The sequence below is a fragment of the Mandrillus leucophaeus genome, unplaced genomic scaffold (genome assembly GCF_000951045.1).
Source record: "Mandrillus leucophaeus isolate KB7577 unplaced genomic scaffold, Mleu.le_1.0 Scaffold1433, whole genome shotgun sequence".
Lineage (NCBI taxonomy): Eukaryota > Metazoa > Chordata > Mammalia > Primates > Cercopithecidae > Mandrillus > Mandrillus leucophaeus.
Genome location: NW_012101403.1, coordinates 141,506 through 161,855, shown reverse-complemented (window position 1 = coordinate 161,855; position 20,350 = coordinate 141,506). Strand labels below are relative to the sequence as shown.

The 20,350-nt window shown below is 39.1% G+C and overlaps 1 protein-coding gene across 1 annotated transcript in view; it reads left to right on the top strand.

Moving 5' to 3' along the window:
• The window catches only part of DNAH6 (dynein, axonemal, heavy chain 6), a gene marked incomplete at its 3' end in the record, with an annotated part of 288,388 nt that overhangs the window by 146,048 nt on the left and 121,990 nt on the right, over positions 1 to 20,350 (top strand). Inside the window, exons 26-32 of the mRNA XM_011974268.1 lie at positions 2,207 to 2,332; positions 2,420 to 2,575; positions 2,857 to 3,018; positions 11,580 to 11,717; positions 14,284 to 14,451; positions 17,488 to 17,636; positions 19,014 to 19,121. Coding sequence (XP_011829658.1) covers positions 2,207 to 2,332; positions 2,420 to 2,575; positions 2,857 to 3,018; positions 11,580 to 11,717; positions 14,284 to 14,451; positions 17,488 to 17,636; positions 19,014 to 19,121 — 1,007 coding nt within the window. The remainder of the gene's footprint in view (positions 1 to 2,206; positions 2,333 to 2,419; positions 2,576 to 2,856; positions 3,019 to 11,579; positions 11,718 to 14,283; positions 14,452 to 17,487; positions 17,637 to 19,013; positions 19,122 to 20,350) is intronic.

Sequence of the window (20,350 nt, the reverse complement as noted above, 5' to 3'; positions counted from 1 at the left end):
TTCCCAGGTGAGGCAATGCCTCGCCCTGCTTCAGCTCTCGCTGGTCGGGCTGCAGCAGCTGACCAGCACCGATCGTCCGGCACTCCCCAGTGAGATGAACCCAGTACCTCAGTTGAAAATGCAGAAATCACGGGTCTTCTGTGTCGCTGGCGCTGGGAGTTGGAGACTGGAGCTGTTCCTATTCGGCCATCTTGCTCCGCCCCTATTTTTTTCTTTTTTAAGAGACAGGATCTCACTCCATTGCCCAGGCTGGAGTGCAGGGACGTGATCGTAGCACCCAGCTAATTATTTTTATTATTATTATTTTTTGTAGAGACAGGGTCATACTGTATTGCTCAGGCTGGTCTCAAAAGCTTCCCTTAAGCGATCCTCCTGCCTTGGTCTCCCAAAGTGCTGGATTACAGGCATGATAATCATGCCCAGCTCATATTGTCTTTTTGTGTTCATCCTTTGATGGACACTTATGTTATTTCCACATTTTGGCTATTGTGAATAACGCTGCAATGGACATAGGAGTGCAGATAGTCTCCTCCAGATCCTGACTTCACTTCTTTTGGATGTGTGCCAGAGTGGGATTACTGGGTCATATGGTAGTTCCATTTTTAATTTTTTGAGGAGCCAGCATATTGTTTTCCATAACGGCTGCACCATGTTTATATTCCCTCTGGCAGCATACCAGGGTTCTCTTTTCTCCACGCTCTTGCCAACATGGGATATCTTTTGTTTTTTTGATAACAGTCACCCTAATAGTTGTGAGGTGACATCTCATTATGGTTTTGATTTGCATTTCCCTTATGATTAGTGATGTTGATCATCTTTTCATATACCCAGTTAGCCCTTTGCATGTATTTTTCTGATAAATATCTATTCTATTCCCTTGCTAATTTTTTAATTGGGTTATTTGTTTTTTGCTTATTAAGTTGCAGGAGCAATTAGACCCTTGTCTTATACCATACACAAAAATCAACTCAAAATAGGTTAAGGATTTAAGTGTAAGACCTGAAACTGTAAAATCCCTAGAAGAAGACATAGGGGAAAAGCTTTGACATTGGCATTGGCATTGATTTCTTGGATATAACACCAAAAGCACAAGCAACAAAAGGCAAATAGATCCATGGGATTGCATCAAACTTAAAAGCTTTTGCACAACAAAGGAAACAATCAACAGAGTGAAAAGGCAACCTGGGGAATAAAGGAAAATATTTACAAATAGTATATCTTATAAGGACCTAAGCCAACTCTTTAACTCCAAATTCAATTCTACTTCCAAGTAATACTACATTTTTAAAGATTCACCCTTAAAACAGAAAAATGAAACAACCTTATGAATAAAACAACTTTATTGAAATAAAACAACTTTATATATATTTGTATGTAAATATTCAATAAATATTTATTTATTGAATAAAACAACTTTATTGAAATAAAACAACTTTATATATATTTGTATGTAAATATTCAATAAATATTTATTTATTGAATAAAACAACTTTATTGAAGTAAGAGAAAGCACTCTCATGAAATTCCTCAAAGAAATTTCATCTCCATAGCTTCAGAAAAGAGAAATGACTCCCTAAAGAAAGTTCCTTTGCCTCTACGTAGAGATGGTCCCTCATCAGGGTTGGCCCAAGTGACATTTCAGCACAGTCCTCAGAGGCGCTGCTCTTCTTTGAAAAAGATTTAATTATTTAGGTAAAAATCAAGTAAAAATTTAGCTAACTCTTTCTGAAAATTTTTTCATTTAACTAGACATTGGCTAGGTTAAAATGCTCAGACTTTCTGATTATTAATGGGAAAACCACCCCTAAAACTGAAGAGTATCACCTTTAACCACATTTAATTTTTAGGGAGGACACTCTCCTCTAGAAAATCATCACATAGTGGTTAAGAACATGGGCTTTTCTGGAGGCAAATGTCTACTCAGGTCTCATTTTGCTACTTCGTAACTGTGTGACTGCCATCAAGTTACTTATGCTCTCTGACCTTCAGTTTCCTCAAATATACAATAGGGGTAAAGACAGTATATAGTTCTCAGAAGTCTCATGGGAATTAAATAAAAGTACTGTCCTGTTTGGTCACAAAATTATAGATTCTTAAAATTAGCTGGTTTTTAGCAATGTCTCTCCAAATTGAATGGTGAAAGAGATAATATATATATGTAAGCTGATCTTGGAAAATTCACCATGACAATTTTTTTTATTTGTAGAGATTAAATGCCCTGGCTGCAATAGTTCGAGGCAGTCTTCCTAAATTACACAGAAACATCCTAACTGCATTGATTACCATTGATGTGCATGCAAGAGATATAGTCACTGAACTTGTTCAATCCAAGGTAACTGTTTCATTTAACTAAAATTATATACTGCTTTCTGAAATGAGTGTATATGTATATGTAATGTAATATGTGTATCACATATAGGTGGAGACAGTTGAGTCTTTTGACTGGCAGAGACAACTGCGCTATTACTGGGATATAGACCTGGATAATTGTGTGGCTAGAATGGCGCTCTCTCAGTACACTTACGGCTATGAATATTTGGGTGCATGCCCAAGATTGGTTATTACTCCACTCACAGTAAGTTATTGATCACTTAGGTTAATATTGACTTGAGAGTGCTTTTCAATCAAAAGTCTTGAAAAGTTTCATATGACATTAATTCTTGAAAGAATTTATTATGAATACATCTCTGTAAAGCAAAGATTTGCATTATTTAATTATGTGCATGGATCTTTTGGTGTATTTCAGTTGCTCTATTTTTCATAGAAAATTATAATCCTTCCCCCATAGAAAGGAAATGACTTAATTTGTGGCCAGAGTTGGTTCCCTTCATATTGATAATTTATTACTTTCTTCAGGATCGCTGCTATCTTTGCCTCATGGGAGCTTTGCAGCTTGACCTTGGGGGTGCACCAGCTGGTCCTGCTGGCACTGGGAAAACAGAGACTACCAAAGATCTGGCAAAAGCTCTTGCCATCCAGTGTGTGGTCTTTAACTGTTCGGATGGTTTGGACTACAAGGTACAGTTCTTGCATCTGAATATTAACATTTAAGTGTTTTATATGTATTTCTCTATTTGCAACACGACATAATAAAATAAGGCGAGAATGGAGTGATGACAAGCAAGAGAAAAGAAATGGGGCAAATAATGGCTAAAGTGGAATAAATAGAGCAAGGGAGAAGAGTCAACACATGGTGGTCTGGGTAGTCTGGATAAGAATCAAGGCCAGGGGATGATTATCAATCAATTGATAAATCAATTTTTTATTTATGAAAAAATAAAAAAATCTGTACATGTCAGTAAGAAGAAAGAAATGAGATGAGGTACAAGATAGAATAGCAGGGAAAATGAAGAACAAGGACTAAGCTTACAGTAGGAAATTGGCAATTCAGAGAATGGTGTATTGAACGTGAAATATGTGGGAGGTGAGAATTCCTGTAAGGTTTTTCAATGCAGTGGTTCTCAAACTTTTTGGTCATGGGACCCCTTTACACTCTTAAAAATTAATGAGAAAACTTCCAAACAAAAAAATTGTCCCCCTTTTATATTTTTGAAAATCTCTAATGTTTTCAAAATATTGCTATTATGCTAATATTTGGCATAATAGAAGACAGCCAGATTCTCCGATTTGCTTCTACATTCAGTCTGTTGAGATATGTTTTTTTGGTTGAACATTTGAAGAAAATCTAACCTCACATAGATATAGACTCTGAAAAGACGAATGTTTTAAAGAACTTTTTCAGTTAATTGTTTATACTCTTCTTTGAACTACACCAAAACTTGACAAATATTAGTTTCTTAAAGGTTATTTGCTATGTAAAAACTGAAATCGTATCCACGTCTTTTCATACTCTGTACTCTCATGAGAGAGTGAGAGTGAAAAAAGTATATAACACCTTGGTATTATTATGAAAACACTTTGGCCTCACAGATCCCCTAAAAAAAAGCTCATGGATTTGCAGGAATCCTTGTTTGGCTTTTTTTCTTCTGGTGGTTGCTATTTAAACTGTAAAAGCATACATTTGTTTCTATATTTTTATGTACCCACTTTGGACACTATCTGCCAACACATTAAATAGATGAGGATTTTATTAGACACAACTTTGTGTGTCTAATGAAGTTGGACTTTCTGTTTCAACCTCACTTTTACCATGTCAAATTTTATAAAATGTGTATTTTATTCTATAACTAAATTATATCTTCATTGCTTTGTCTGGGGGCTGAACATAAAAATGTAAATCCCTTATACAGCACTTATAATATCAAAGACTGTTCATAGTGGAATTTAATAGAATAATTGGCCCCATAGAGAAAGATCAATACATATATCACAAACCCCTGCCATTCAAAGTAAACGTCCTAAGCTTCAGGGTTAGTGGATCGTGTTTTCTTTCCACTTTGTTCACTTCTTCTAGAACCAATATTTTTCTCATTTTTTATTTTTCACTTTTTATTTTTTATTTTTTATTTTGAGACGGAGTCTCGCTCTGTTGCCCAGGATGCAGTGGCACAATCTCGGCTCACTGCAACCTCCGCTTCCCGGGTTCAAGCAGTTCCCTGCCTCAGCCTCCTGAGTAGCTGGGATTACAGGCACCCACCACCACGCCCGGCTGATTTTTGTATTTTTAGTAGAGTTGGGGTTTCACCATCTTGGCCAGCTCCTGACCTCGTGATCTGCCCACATCAGCCTCCCAAGGTGCTGGAATTACAGGTGTGAGCCACTGCACCCAGCCAGAACCATTATTTTTCTAACTTCTGTGTGCTGTGAATCACCCGGAGATATTTATTAAACTACATATTCTGATCTGCAGGTCTGGGGTGGGGCCTGAAATTGTGCATTTCTGACATCCACCAAGGTGGTGCACATCGATACTGGTCCACTTTGAGAAGCTAAGCCCTAGACCGTGGTTCTGAGAGCATGAACCCTGAACCAACAGCATTAGCGTCACCTGACAACTTGTTGGAAATGCAAATTATAAAGCCCCATGTCAGACCTACTTAATCAGAAACGTTGGAGCTGGAGCACAGCAATGAGAGGCTTTTTTGAAACAAACTTCCAGGTGATTCTGATGCACACTCAGATTTAAGAACCACTGTTCTAGAGTAGATTCAGCTGCCACTGTTCTTTGTATTTCAGTTTTGCATCTTTCTTATATTTCATTTTAATTTTGTTGGAATACTTCCTTGAGCAATTTTTTTCCCATTCACGTTTATAAATATTCTGTCTTTACTGAGTCATCATACTTGATTGATAATTTGTAGAGGGTGGAATTATAGGTTTAAAATGATTTTCTCACCTGCCTTTGAAGGCCTCACTTCACTGTCTTCTAGTATGCATTTTGCTAATGATAAAATTGATCATGGCTTAATAAATTTTGGAGGTTTGGTAATATTTTGCTTCCTCTCTATCTCCGGCAGCTTATAGGATTTTCTCTTGATCCTCGGTATTGTGAAAATCTACCAGGATGTGTCTACATAAGATAATTTTCTTTATTCATTTGGTTTGTCATTTTGGGAAGCTCTTTAATGGGAAAAATATGTCTTGTCAGCCTAGTGAGACCTTATTTTATTGCTTCTTTGCTTATCATTTTGTCTCTGTTCTCTGCTCTGGGCCTCCTACTTCTGTTCTCCACTTCTCTTAAATACGCTCATATTTTCTCTTGCTTGTTGCTATTTTCTTGTATTTGTTTAGATTGCTAAACACATAAACGCACTTATTTTACATTTTAAGCAACAATAAGAAAAAATAAACTTATTGAAAGGTTACTTAGATAGTGGGATATCTCACGGAATCCAGAGAAGAGTTGAGCATGACTCAGGCTGAGTAGGAACGAGGGCAGCCAACTCCTTGGCATTGGGAACTTTAGAGCCTTCTCTCTAGAGCCTTGCAGAGAAAACAGCAGGGTCATATTTCAAATTTTGAAAGTAGAATTCTAACTGGCAAAGTGGGTTCAAGTGATCACCCCTAGATTCATAAGCAATAGCCAGAAGAAGAGGGTATAGTCTGACTCATACAGGCATGGATGGCTGTTGAGAGTTAGATGTGGTACGCAGTTTCCAGAGAAAGAGGAATGGTATCCTCTAAGGGTTTCTGCAACATAAGCTTTCTAAGCAAAACGAGATTGTCTCCAGAGGCTATTCTTTTCTGCCTTAAATGTCCCTCCATGTGTGGATGTTCCCCAGGGCTCTGACCAGTCCCATTTTCCTGTTTTCTCTACCTGCTTTTTCCGGTTCCTGACAACTTTGTAAGAGAGAGGAGAGATTTGGGCAGAAGGAGGTTACCCTGCAGATCCCTGGTCAGATGTGCTGCCTTTCCTAAGACCTAGTTCCTGCTCCTCCAGGAACTCTCTTGCCCTAAAGTTTTCCTCTGGATTTGGTCTCCTTTGAAACTCTTCCTTTCTACAAAAAGCAAACGAAACACTCAAGCACTGGGCTGAGACTTTGTGTTTAGACTCAGGAGAAGGCATATTATCTGATTTACCTTCCCAACAGTCCTCTTTGATAGGTGTTGTCATCATTGCACAGATGGGAGTGAGATTTGGACAGTGAAGTAACTCGCCAGCAGTCACCACTAGAAAATGGCAGAGAAAAGAATTTGAACACGTCTTTTGATTCAAGTCAAATGTTCTCTACCTTTTTTTTAAAAAGTACATATTTTATGCAAATTTAGAAACATAAAAAGATATAAAGAATAAAATATTGAATATCTACTTAGCCACCTCCCAGCTAAGAGATAAAATGTTACCAGCGCACTTGAAATCCTCTGTCTCTCTTCGCCAGAGATAACTTCTATTCTGAATTTGGGGGCTATCATTCACATGTGTGCATATGTATGTGTGTAGTCCTAAATTTAAAACATAGCACCATTTTGTGTGCTACATTCTACATTTTGGTTTTTCCACTGAGCACTTTGTCTATGAGATTCATCCAGGCTAATACTATAGCTCTATTTTTTTAAATTCATTTTCACTGCTCTGTTTTTATGGTTTTTTTCTTCTGATAGGTATTTGGGTTGTTTCTAATATAGTATTTGCTACTGTAAGCAATGCTGCAATAAGCATTATTACACAGGCCTCCGGGTGAATGGGTGCATGGTTTATCCGGCTTGGAATATAGGAGTTGGTCTCAAGGTACATATACGTATCATATTGACTCAATAAGGACAAATGCTTCTTCCATGATTGTGGTAATTTATACTCCCCCTGCAAGTGTATAAAAGCTGCCTATGCGCCACATCCGTGCCCATGCTGTCAGGTTCCATAACTGCTGTCAGTCTGAGGAGTATGAAATGGTATACCATCATTGCTAAAACCACTAAAGACTAATTGGAAATTTTATAATGGACGAATCGGGATAGTAATCCACTGATCAATCACAACTTTGACAATCAAAAAATACGTATCTCCTGTTATGATATATAAGCTATGAATTATTCCTGTTCAAAAAATTTACCTTCAACCTAATGAATCTAATGGAGTCTCTAGATTTAAATACCAGTTTTCAAGAAGTACAGGTGTATGAGATAAAGGAATGTGTTAACACCACAAGAATACAATCAGCTAAATATGGAATCAGGGGAATTCTATAGGGAAAATAACTTACAGACCTTCAAAAATAAATTGCATAAAAGAGAGAGGATTCAGGAAACTGCTATAAATTTAAAGAGATTTAAGAGACACAGTACCCAAATGCAATGTTTGTACCTTGCTTGTATCTTTATCGGAACAAACCAATTGTAAAAAGACAATATCAGTACGATTGAGGAAAATTGAACAAGATATTAAATAATTATTGGGTTTTTCTTTGAGTAGGTTAGCAGTATTGATATGGGTAATTTGGGGGTTTTTATGTGTTACAGAGGTTATTGTGAAATAATATGATGTCTAGGGTTTGCTTTAAAATAACAACAAAAAATGTTGGAGAGTATTTTGAAAATAGCAGAATGTTAGTAATTGTTAAGCTGGGTGACATATACCTTCTTTCACCTCTTGTGTATGTTTGAAATTTTTCAAAATAAAGATTTTTTAATAGAAATCATCACAAAATAAAATGATAGAAATAACACCAAAACTTATTTCTAATCAATTAATTGCTACACAATTCATCTCTGAAAAACAAAACAAAACAAAATAACCCCTGACCGCTATCAGCTGAGAGCCAACCTGACTCAGACTATTTGCTTCTCCGGTAGAACACAAACAATTTCACAGGCCACCAACTACAGACCAGGTCATGATGCATCCATTATGGAATGAGATGCCATAATCGTGTCTGAGAACACACAAGAATGCTGTCCAAACCACAAAAAATAGTCTAATATCTCCCTCTCCAGGCTAAGCTGTGTAACTGCTTCACCTTTACCAATGATAGCCTCAGCCAGCTATCCATCAGCCTCCTGTATAATATGATTATGATATCCATCATAAATTTGCCCCTGCTTCCTATCAGCACCTAATCCACAATATTGTGGGTTGAATTGTGTCCCCTCAAAATATGTTCAAGACCTCATGCCTAGTATCTGAATGTTACCTAATTTGAGTCTTTACATTTGTAAAGACTCAGATGTTTAAAATGAGGCCATACTGGAATTCTACAGGCCCTAATCAAATAACTAACTAGTGCCTTTGTAAGAAGAGAAAAATGTGGATATAGACAGAGAGAGAGAAGGCAGCCAAGTGAAGATACACAGCAGGTAGAGATCAGAGTGAAGCAGTACAAGAAGCCAAGGAATCCCAAGGGTTGCCGGCAACCACTAGAAGCTACCAAGAGGCAAGGAAGAATCCTACACCCCAGAACCTTCAGAATGAGCATGGCTCTGTTGATACCTTTATTTCAGACTTCTAGTCTCTAGAACTGTGAGAGAATAAATTTCTGCTGCTTTAAGCCATTCAGTTTATGGCAATTTGTTATAGTAGCTCTTAAAAACTAATAGAGCAAAACCCTTCTTCACTGACCCCCAGAATTTTCTAACACAGCCCAAATCCTGTGACAAGTCCTCCTGATATCCTTTTACTGAGAGAAACCTTGGTTTCCCACAGAGTGTGGTCTCCTTTGTTGCAACGAGTGGTAAACCCAGTTGTGTCTAACTACAGGTATGTTCCTGGTTATCTTTGGCCTGTAGGCATTGACCCTGTCCTTCACTTTTGTTGAAAACGAAGAATTGGAGATCACCTGACTCGAAAAAGTATTTGTTAACCAGCCAGTTATTGCAAGCTTTCCTGCATTCATGATCAATATTTGGAACTGCTCCTTTGTTTGGCACCCTGGAGGTTTTTGCATCCTGGGGCAATGCACCATCGTAAGATCTGGTTTGAATAAGAGCAAGCCTGCTAGTATCATCTGCTGAGCCTCTACACCTGTGGCACACGTTCACCAAGTCAGCAGCCATGTCAGGGCTGGATTTCAAACCCCCCACTCTCCTCCTCAGCCAGGCACAAACTGCAGAGGCAGGAGTGGCAGAGAGAGAGGGTCATTTTTGAAGAGCAAATGGAAGTGAAGAACCATCATGACCACAGACATGTTCTCAAAGAGAAAAATATTAGCAAAAAGTCTGTGTCACAGATCAAGATCTGGAATTTTCTTTCTTACTTCCTTTAAAACTGTCTGTTCATAAGTATCCCTTGGGAAGTCTCCACGTATGCCAGGACTTACATGTATCCTAAGTATGAAGACCATTCCCCTACAATATGGAAGCATTCCGCAGCTTTGTTGTACAGAACACCAACTTGGTCTTTAGTACTGTCCATGAGTATCATTTAGTACTATCATTCTATGAGTTCATTCAACTTCTCTTACCTTGGCTATATTATTACTAATTTCCAGGGACTGTTTCTTATCTCTGACTAATTTCTTTTTTTAGAGTATCTTGTTTTATTTTAGGAATATGTTTCCCTCCCAAATCTCTCTGAGGATTCCATTTCAATTTTGTAAAATTACTTTCTGCTCCCTAAGTTATCTCCACTTTCTCCAAAGTTGCTCATTAGTTTATTCTTCTCATTCCTTCTCTTTCTTTAATCTTCACCTATTGGTTCGTAAGGACAGATGAAGGACTAATTTAATTAGTGTAAACAACTTGTTTCCCCCAAATGCCCCTTCCTTGAATGAAAGAGCTACCAAGAGCTCTGTGGGAGTATAGAATGTGTAGCCAGCAGGCTTCTCCATAGAATGTACGCACACCAAGCAGCCAGTAAGTGAGAAAGCCCACATCGAATGCCAAATAATAAGGATTTTCCTTCTAATGTAGTACATTTCAGTGGGTTTCACTTTCTTTTATTATTTTTGAATCTCAGTGACTGAAGTGGAAGTCTGGAACCATCTTTCTCTCCTTGTCTCTACTTACCTTATCTCCCAAGCATAATGTCATCTCCCAGTATCTCCTAATATTAATATCTCCCCAAGGCAGATCTCCCCCTTTGTTTATGAGGCAGTCCTTCGTTTTAGCCTGGTGGGGATGTCAGCACTAAAATCTCAAGAGCCCTGTTTACTCTACTTGGGGTGAGAGGAAGGAAGAACAGAGAGAGGAAGGACCCATAGACCCAATCATTCCAAGTGTGGATCTTTGCCTAATTTCCAAATATTTCTGTAGAGCCTATGTCTGCTTTTCTACATGTATGTATTCATGTTGCATGTACTCCAACTTGCATGTATTGATATTGGGTTTGGAATTTCTTGGAGGCCTCATGAAGGGCATTACTCCCCTCCCTCTGTTTTGGAACTGCAATTCTCTGTTCTCAGTTGGACAATCTGTTTCCCTATACTTTACATGTTCCAGCTTTTTTTTTTTTCAAAACTTTCTTCCTGCTGGTTTCCCTTTCCATTATGTTTTTATCAAGCAGGTACAGGTATAAGTGTGGACACAGAAAAGGAGAGAGATATGCACACAGATCTATCAGTCTTTCTGTGATTTGTGGGAATCAGAGGAAGCGGAAGAAGTAGTATGTGTTCAGTTGACCACCTTGAAATTTTAAAACCATTAGTTCTACTACTAAAGAGATAGATATGGTATAACGCAAGATTTATACACATGCTTAACCAATATCTCAAGTGCCCAAAAGAAATGCCACACTTTAGATGGTACGTTCTCATTTTCCTCCACCATTAGGATTCTGCTGTAGAAGAAATTAAGAATCGCTGCCATAATCTGCACAGGTGTGCCTTCTGCTCAGTAGTCCTTGTGTGTGTCCACCATGTAGAATACCTTCTAAAGACAATGAAAGCTTCCATTAGTAAAATTTTGCAAGTTTTTTTAAAGTCCTTAAGTTTGTATGTTCCATGTGTTAGATTATTTGAGAATCTGTCAAGTATTTGCAGAGGTGAGTGGAGGTTATAAACAAGAAGGAAAATTGGTCAGATTGTCATTTTGTTTAAAAATAAAACAGATTCAAATCACTTAGAGAGACTCAGAAACATATTTCCTCTTGTAGAAAAGTGTTTACTTCTGACATAGACCCGTATTCACATAAAACTATCGCTTATTTGCAGATACCATCTCTTTTTTCTTTAATATTTCAGCTCAAAATTTAATTTTTGAAGGCGTTGAACTACGCAATGCAAAGTTGAACTGCTTTATTTTGATTTCAGATGATGGGGCGCTTCTTCAGTGGCTTGGCACAGTCAGGGGCCTGGTGCTGCTTTGATGAATTTAATCGAATTGACGTAGAAGTTCTGTCCGTCATTGCGCAGCAACTCATTACCATTAGGAACGCCAAAGCGGCAAAGGTAAGGCACTGGGCAATCGACTTTCAAGGTAGCAATCCTTAAGTTTGTCATTAACTCACAGAATGTTACATTTTAGGAAGGAGATGCTGAAAATGTTAGGGAGGAATCCTGGGGAGCTCAAGGGGACTTGGCTCTCCAGAGCTCACTGGACTGGAAAAATCCAAGGAATATGGGGTGAGATGAAGATACTGAGTGGTCCTATTATTTAAAATTTGTTTGAGCCCCTTATAAGCATGCCTCTAGAGAAGGAATTTCATATTCAGAAGCGAATGGCAATGAAGGCTGGGACCAAGTCTCTACCACTCTGTGTTGACCTTTGGAGATCTGGTCACAATGGGCAGCACTGGTGTACAGCCTCTACAAACCAAAACAGCACTGCTCCCAGCCCTGTGAGGGCCCCCACTACTCCCTTGGCCCTTTCCAAAGAGCGCCAGACCTCCTCTCGATCCACCAGTAAGGGTTCATCCTGGCACAGCACGGGGGACTCTGGACTCAGCTCTAGCTCCAGAGGCAGAGGCTATCTCGTTGGAAGGTGCCCTGATAAGAGTTGTTAAATATTTTGATTATCGCCCTCTGCAAAAAAGCGAACTATATAACTAATCAAAAGCAATCATGACTTGGACTATAGTGAGCTACTAAATTGTGTAAGTTATTGTGGTATGTGCTCACACTTGTTTCATCTTACACCAAACCTATGTGAAGTATATGTCATTTCCCCCAAGGTAATAGGTGAAAAGAATTCAAAGTTTAAAAACTATTTTCATATACATCAAAAATTATCAGACCCTAAAGTCTAAGCTCCCTTACCTGGACACCCTCATGTTCCTGCATACTCTGGGGAGGCCTACATTAAATGCAAGGTCTTTAAATAGAGAGATAGCGTACTCTATATTATGCAAGTTATTATCATCTAGTTGAGCAGTTCAGTGACAGCAAAGTATATGGAGTAAGGGGACGGGGACCAGAGAGAGTAGAGGCGGAACTGAAGCTTTGCCCCCTGGAGAGCAGCCACGTGAGGGCAGAGAAAGACAGGAGAGCATCTGCAGATAACCAGCCTCGTCCTCAAGCTGCCAGTGCCAAATAAGACCGTTGGAGTGGGGTATATAACTTGAAATAGATAAACTAAACCACAGAAATTGAGAGGTTTGCTAGCACAAGCAATCATTCAGCAGCAGCAGAAAAGGTCTCCAGTTGTACCATCCAAATGTGCCCTACTCCATCCTGATCTTCCCTGTATTCCTCATGTCTGTTGATAGCACCTTCATCTAGTGGCCCAACTAGAAACCTGGAACTCACCTTGGATTTGACCCATCACTGTCAATCCCAGAATCTAAGCCATCACCAAATCCTGTTAATTTTATTTACTAGATGCCTCTCCTCCCCACTTACACCTCTTGAATTCTGGCTCTCATCATGTCCCCAGTGATCATTCCTTACTAATCTCCCTGTCTGTAGCCTGTCCAACCTCTCTGCTGCCAACTTCAATCCTATCACTCTGCTTAAAAGTCTTCACTGCTTCCCCACAAACATGGGACAAAATCTAAATTATTTAGTTTAGTGTGCAAGACTCCTGATGCTCAGGCCCAGCTTAGCTATGCTTTCTGGAACTTTGCCCTTTAGCAAAGTAAATTGCCGGTCATTTCTGGAACATGCAGTGTTGTTTCTTGCTCCTGCTCACTTTTCCTGGAATGGCTGCCCCTGTTCCTTCACCTGAAACATCATTCTTCCTTCTTCAGATCCCAAGCAGGTTGCCTACTGCCCCCATGGGCTTTGCACACACCTGCACTGTAGCATGTGTTGCACTGTGTGGTCGTGGCTTCCAGGTTGATTGCAGACAGCAAGCCTGGGAGTTTCTGGTGATCTCAAGAGTGAGGCTCCTTCAGCTGTGTGCATCCATGCCTCACCTACTGCCTCACTTGCAACAGGCACTCAACAAGTGTTTGTTGTTAAGTAAAAGTGAAGGGGTGGTGACAAAAACAGTGACAGTGGGGCCTCAACAATTCAAGAACTAAGATTAGATTGAAATTTCTTGGGGAATACCAGAAAGTGGGAGTGGAGAAGGTTTAATGGTCAGTAAGTCCAAGATGAATTTAAAATTAGTGGGGCATGGCAGGGCATGCCTGTGGTCCCACCTACTTGGCAGGCTGAGGTATGAGGTGGGAGGATTGCTTGAGCCTGAGATGTCAAGGCTGCAGTGAGCTCTGATCATGCCACTTACACTCCAATCTGGGAGACAAAGCAAGACCCTGTCTCAAAAAAAATAGAAAGTTGAATTGAAGAGGCTCAGTAAATATTCAGACCTAGAAGATTTCAGGACTTGACTAGGAAGGAAGAGACAATTTGGGCAAGTCAGGTGCAGGGAGGCAGAAATCAGGAAACACAGAGCCCAGAAGATATTGGAAATAGACAGGACAGAATCAGAAATGTTCCCTGTTGTCCAACAATGGTGTTCAGTAGTCTTTGCTTTAGTGCTTCATTACATGAGTCTTGCATTCGAGTGATAATTAAGGTGAAAAATTTTACAAGTGTCTGGAAGAGTGTTAACATATATTTTATCTTCGAACAGCTCTCTAGATTCATGTTTGAGGGGCGGGAAATAAAGTTGGTGATGACTTGTGCAGCCTTCATCACAATGAATCCTGGCTATGCAGGCAGAACTGAATTGCCAGATAATTTGAAAGCCCTGTTTAGACCATTTGCGATGATGGTTCCAAATTATGCCTTGATTGCAGAGGTGAGCATCACATTATAAAGCAGCAGAAATGTAAACTTGTTTCTTTTATTTACCATTCAATTCTACCAAGGTACAAAGTTTCCTTTATGAATGCCACAAGTAATGGTTATACATTATTAAGTGTAGATACGATTGTTATCACATGGAGTGTTAAGTCCTGCATGTTTGTTTGTTTACTGCTATATCCGTAATACCCAGAATGATATCTGGAATATGATAGGCCCCTAAAACTGGAAAGAATCAATGAGTTTAATTAACCAGTTCATTGGGGTTTTTCAGTTCCTCTCTAGGAATTAAAATGTCTGGATTAGTTACAAAAACACAGATTATTTTTATTTCTCTTTGCACATTATTTTTTACTGGAGTCAAGGGATGTTGAGTAGTAGCCTCCTCACTATGAGGTGGGTGGAGATGGGCTTATAAGTCTGTATCAACTTAGTCAAAAAATAGTAATCATTAACAAATTAATTATTTATAATCATGTTTGTTTTTTCTGTATCCACTTAGGCATCTTTCTATTTAAACGGGCTTTAAATAGCCAAGAATTTAAATGCTAGCCAAAAATTGATGTATTTGACCAAGCACAGTGGCTCAGGCCTGTAATCCCAGCACTTTGGGGGGCCAAAGCGGGAGGATTGCTTGAGTCCAGGAGTTAGAGGCCAGCCTGGGCAACATGGTGAAATCCCATCCCTACCAAAAATATAAAAATTAGCCAGTCTCATAACCCAGTCTCAAAATAAATAAATAAATATTTAATTAATTATAATAAAATAATTTTTTAAAAAATAATTGATATATTTAAATTTTACACTTTTTTAAAAAAAAGAAATAGGGTCTCACTAGGCTTCCCTGGCTGGAACCAAACAGAGGTCAAGCAATCCTCCCACCTCAGCCTCTGAGTAGTTGGGACTACAGGCACATGGTACTACATCCAGCTAAATGTTACACATATTTTTCATGGCACTTTTTATTGAGGTATAATTTATACACAATAAAGAGCACAGCTCATAAGGGTGTCGCTCAGTGAATTCTTACACATGCATTCATCTGTGTGACCACGAACACCAAAATATAAGGCATTTTTAGGACTCCAGAAGGCCCCTTGTGTGCTCAATGCTGCATTTCTTAAGAAGGGACACTACCCCTTTAGGATGGAATTTCTCAGAAAATTTCTGTGATAACAGCTAATTTTAAATATTCTTCTATGTGAAGTAAAAGTAATTGCTTAAGAATAGAATAGACTGTTCCAAATCCTATCATTAGAAAAATTACAACCTATATTAGTGTATTAGGTCTTTCTTGCATTGCCATAAAGAAATACCTGAGACTGGGTAATTTATAAAGAAAAGAGGTTTAATTGGCTCGTGGTTCTGCAGGCTGTACAGAAAGTGTGGTGCTGGCATCTACTTGGCTTCTAGGGTGGCCTTAAGGAGGTTTTACTCATGGTGGAAGGTGAAGTGGGAGCAGGCACTGCACATAGTGAAAACAGGAACAAGAGAGAAAGAGTGGGTTGGGGGGTGCCCCACACTTTTCAATGACCAGATCTCAGAATTCACTTACTATTGCAAAGCAGCACCAAGCCATGAGGGATCCAGGATCCACCCCCATGACCCAGACACCTCCCATCAGCCCCCACCTTCAGCACTGGGAATTATAATCCAATGTGAGATTTGGGCGGGGATAAATATCAAAACTATGTCAATTAGTATAATGCTTACGGCAGCTCAGGGGTCTGCCATACCCACTGTGGGCATGGTGGGGTGGGGGGCAGGTAAGGCAGGTAGTATCTTTACTCTTGACCCTTTCTGCAAACAGAGACAATAAATGACTTGCTCAGTGTCCCAACCTGGTAGGAAGAAAACCAAGCTGAGAGCCCAGTCCAACATGTTGTCCACATCTCATGCTTTGTCCTATTGTTATGTTACTCAGTAATGGATTGGACAAATTTAAAAGTCTAGTCTTCTGAGTGCTATTCCTATTATTTTTAGAGTTTAAATGAATTAGATTCTGTTGTCAGTATTTTTTTTTTTTTTTTTTTTTTTGAGACAGAGTCTGGCTCTGTCACCCAGGCTGGAGTGCAATGGCACTATCTCAGCTCACTGCAACCTCTGCCTCCCAGGTTTAAGCAAGTCTCCTGCCTTAGCCTCCTGAGTAGCTGGGATTACAGGCTTCTGCCACCATGCCCGGCTAATTTTTTGTATTTTTAGTAGAGATGGAGTTTCACCATGTTGGTCAGGCTGGTCTCAAATTCCTGACCTCAAGTGACTCACCCATCTCAGTCTCCCAAAGTGCTGGGATTACAGACGTGAGCCACTGCACCCAGCCTGTCAGTAAATATTTTTAATCACCTACTGTGTGCAGAGCACTGTGCTAATCAGCAGGGATAGGTCTGTAAACAAAACAGACACCAGTAAGAACTCGGCCTCATTCTAAATTCTGCATCTGAAGCCAACTGCAGTGTTTCAGGCAGATTATACATAGAAAAAAGGGTCTGCATCCAGCTCCACTGTCAAAGACACTAAGCATCATCTGATTCATTTAATCAAGTTTGCAGAAACTTGTCAGAAGAAAGGCAGAGGAGAGGCTGACAATCTTTGCATGGCTTCCCTTGACTCCTCAGGAAACTAAGAGAGCTAGTAGCAATCACCTTCCACTAGGGTGGTGTTCCTGTCGGATCAGAGAAGCTCAGTTGTTGCTTTTGTGCTCAGGCCTAATGACACCATCCAACTTTCACGATGGGAACATTTTCAAAAGCTGGGCTCTTCTGTTCCTTGAACCAAATGTTCCCAAAGCTACATCTTCATCTACAGATGGAAAACAGAATCAGTGCCTAGGTATCCCCATACAATATTCTGCCTTCCAGTTTCCTGTGGCACAGAAAGCCTTCTTCCCTTCAATTTTTATGTTTCTTTATTAAAGGACATAACAACTTGGGAAGGTATAATGCTTAGAGTCAATTTTTACTATGTTGGTATCATGCTAATACATTGTTATCAATACAATGTAATAAGCATTGCATTATTTTTTCTATTCTAGGTAATTCTATATTCTGAAGGATTTGAATCCAGTAAAATATTAGCAAGAAAAATGACTCAAATGTATAAGCTTTGCAGTGAGCAGCTGTCTCAGCAGGATCACTACGACTTTGGCATGAGAGCTGTGAAGTCTGTCTTGGTCATGGCTGGGTAAGAAACCAAAGTAGTCGAGTGAAATCCCAAACCATGTGATCAAATGCACTGAATGGGTAACTCAGGAAAGGCTCTCATACAGTCAGTGATTAGTAAATGTTGGCTGCTGCTGTTGTCATCATTCTTACCTTGACGCTCCTATGACAAAGTGACACAGGCTGTCTCTCCTCATCCCATGACAGTTCTTCACTGTGAGTCCTAACATGGTTTTCCTCGATGGAAACTGATCTCCAACTAGGCTTTGGAGAACATTAACTTCCCCTGAACTCAAATTCAAACACTGGGTTTTTGTTTACAAAAGCCTTTACTACCTTAAGATGGTATGACTAGACTTAAAAGACACACAGTCTGTTATGCATATGCAACAAAGCCAGTCATACATGTTGCCTGAGAAAGCCTCAGGAGTTTAAAGAAACTTCATCATTCCAATTCAGTTCAGCTTATGTCTTAGATTTCATCTCTGTCTTTATAATATAGCCCAAGCCTAAACTTTTTTCTAGTATCTAGTAAAGAAAGAGTCTTTCCTCTTCTCAGGCCCCAACTTTTCTCTTTATAATTTCTTGAAACTACTATATCTGGAATCCCCAACTTGTCCAGAGCCTCTGAGGAGACCTATTTTATCTCTAGTCCTTCCTTTCAGGCCATGACTCATTGGCTCAGGTTCTGCACATCCAGGAACCCTCTGCCTGGCTCCTGCATCACTGGGCTCTGCACGAATCTCCCTGCACTTTTCTACCCTCTGTTCTATCTTTTAACCTCTCAGATATAGTATGTCCCCTCTTTACAGGATGGCCATTTAAGGACTAGGAATACTAAGAAGTTGAGATACACTTGCACTGAAGGAGCACAACTAGTCCAGTGAGTCACAGAGACAGACCAATGTGCAATCATGTAGCTGTAATGCAGGGAGGGCAGCAACAGGGCTGCACCCACCCAAGGTTCACTGAGAAGGAGGATAGAGGACAGGAGCTTTCTAGCAAAGGGAGCCACTGGGCTGAGTTTTGAGGGGAAAAATAAGAGCAGGCAAAGAACAAGGCAAGATATTCTGGGCAGACTGAAAAGAAAATCATAGACATAGGAATCATCATGATGTATTCAAGGAACTATAAATTCAGGTTGAATAACATCGGGATTGGGGAGGATGTTGAGAAGATGTCCTTGTCATTCTCTTCAAGGCTGCATAGCCATTGCAGGACTTGTCAGTGTGCTCTGATGGAGATGAACGCTGAGCACACAAGGGAAAATGATCCTCTCCTTCTAGCAGGAATCCTCAGGGGAAGGTCTCTGCCCTCCCTACAGGTTTAGAAAGTCACATTCAACCTTATGTTCTTGTGATATGCCTTTAAATATTCCAAAATATTCCTTTAAATTTAGATCTTTAAAAAGAGAAAACCCAAACCTAAATGAAGATGTGGTGTTGATAAGAGCTTTACGAGACTCCAATTTGCCAAAATTTCTAACAGATGATGCTCTTCTGTTCAGGTAAGTTTCTAGACGTTACCAGGTAAAGTGTGGCTATCACGTAGTGGCAAATGGTAGTCTTTTCTTCAATTATTTCTTTCTCTAACAAACTGAAAACTTTCCCATCTTTTCTGGAGAAACTTATTTCGCAGTTTAAGAAATACTCGTTTAAAATAAAGATACTAAAGTTTGGGCATAATTTCAATCATTTGTGTTTTTTTATCAAAATATTATTCACCAGACTATGTGCTATACAAATTAGCATTTGGCCATAAGTTCCTGACCTAAGGGAAGTTTCTGACTCAAAAAAACTCAGACTTGGGATTTAACATAAATACAATTGCTTTTATCCGTTTTGTTTTTTGTTGTTTAGTTTTACATTTCTCCAAGTTATACATGTATATAGTTTTAAAAAGAAAATAGTTTCATAAATTAGTCACATGGAAAGCAACAGTCCCCAGTCTTTCACGAACTCCAACTTCCCAAAGACAATCATTTTCTAACTCTTTTATTTATGTATTCTGCTATCCCTCTCCAGACTTCTTAATACCACATTTACACCATTTCTTTTTCTTTTTTTCCTTTTTTTTAATTTTGACTTTTTTCCGTGGTTGCCCTAGATTTTGCAATATACATTTACAAATAATCTAAGCCCACTTTCAATTAACACAATACCATTTCAGGGGAAGTGTTAGTACCTTATAATAACAATTCTATTTCTCCCTTCTATCCTAATTCCTCCCTTCCATCCCTTGTGTCATTGCTGTCATTCATTTTACTTATATATGAACATACATAAGCACATATATAATATATACATAGGCATACATAATCAAATACATTGTTGCTATAGCTATTTAGAACAAACTGTTATCTGTTAGATCAATTAAGACAAAGAAAAATAAAAATTTTCGTTTTACCTTCAATTATTCCATCTTCCATGCTCTTCCTTTAGGTAGATGAGAGTTTCTGACCTATGTTATTTTTCGTCTCTCTAAAGAACTTCTTTTGATATTTCTTGCAAGGCAGGGCTACTGGCAACAAATTTTCTCAATATTTATTTGTCTGAGAAAGTCTTTATTTCGTTGCTTTTGGTGTTTTAGACATGAAGTCTTTGCCCATGCCTATGTCCTGAATGGTACTACCTAGGTTTTCCTCTAGGGTTTTTATGGTATTAGGTCTAACATTTAAGTCTCTAATCCATCTTGAATTAATTTTCGTATAAGGAGTAAGGAAAGGATCCAGTTTCA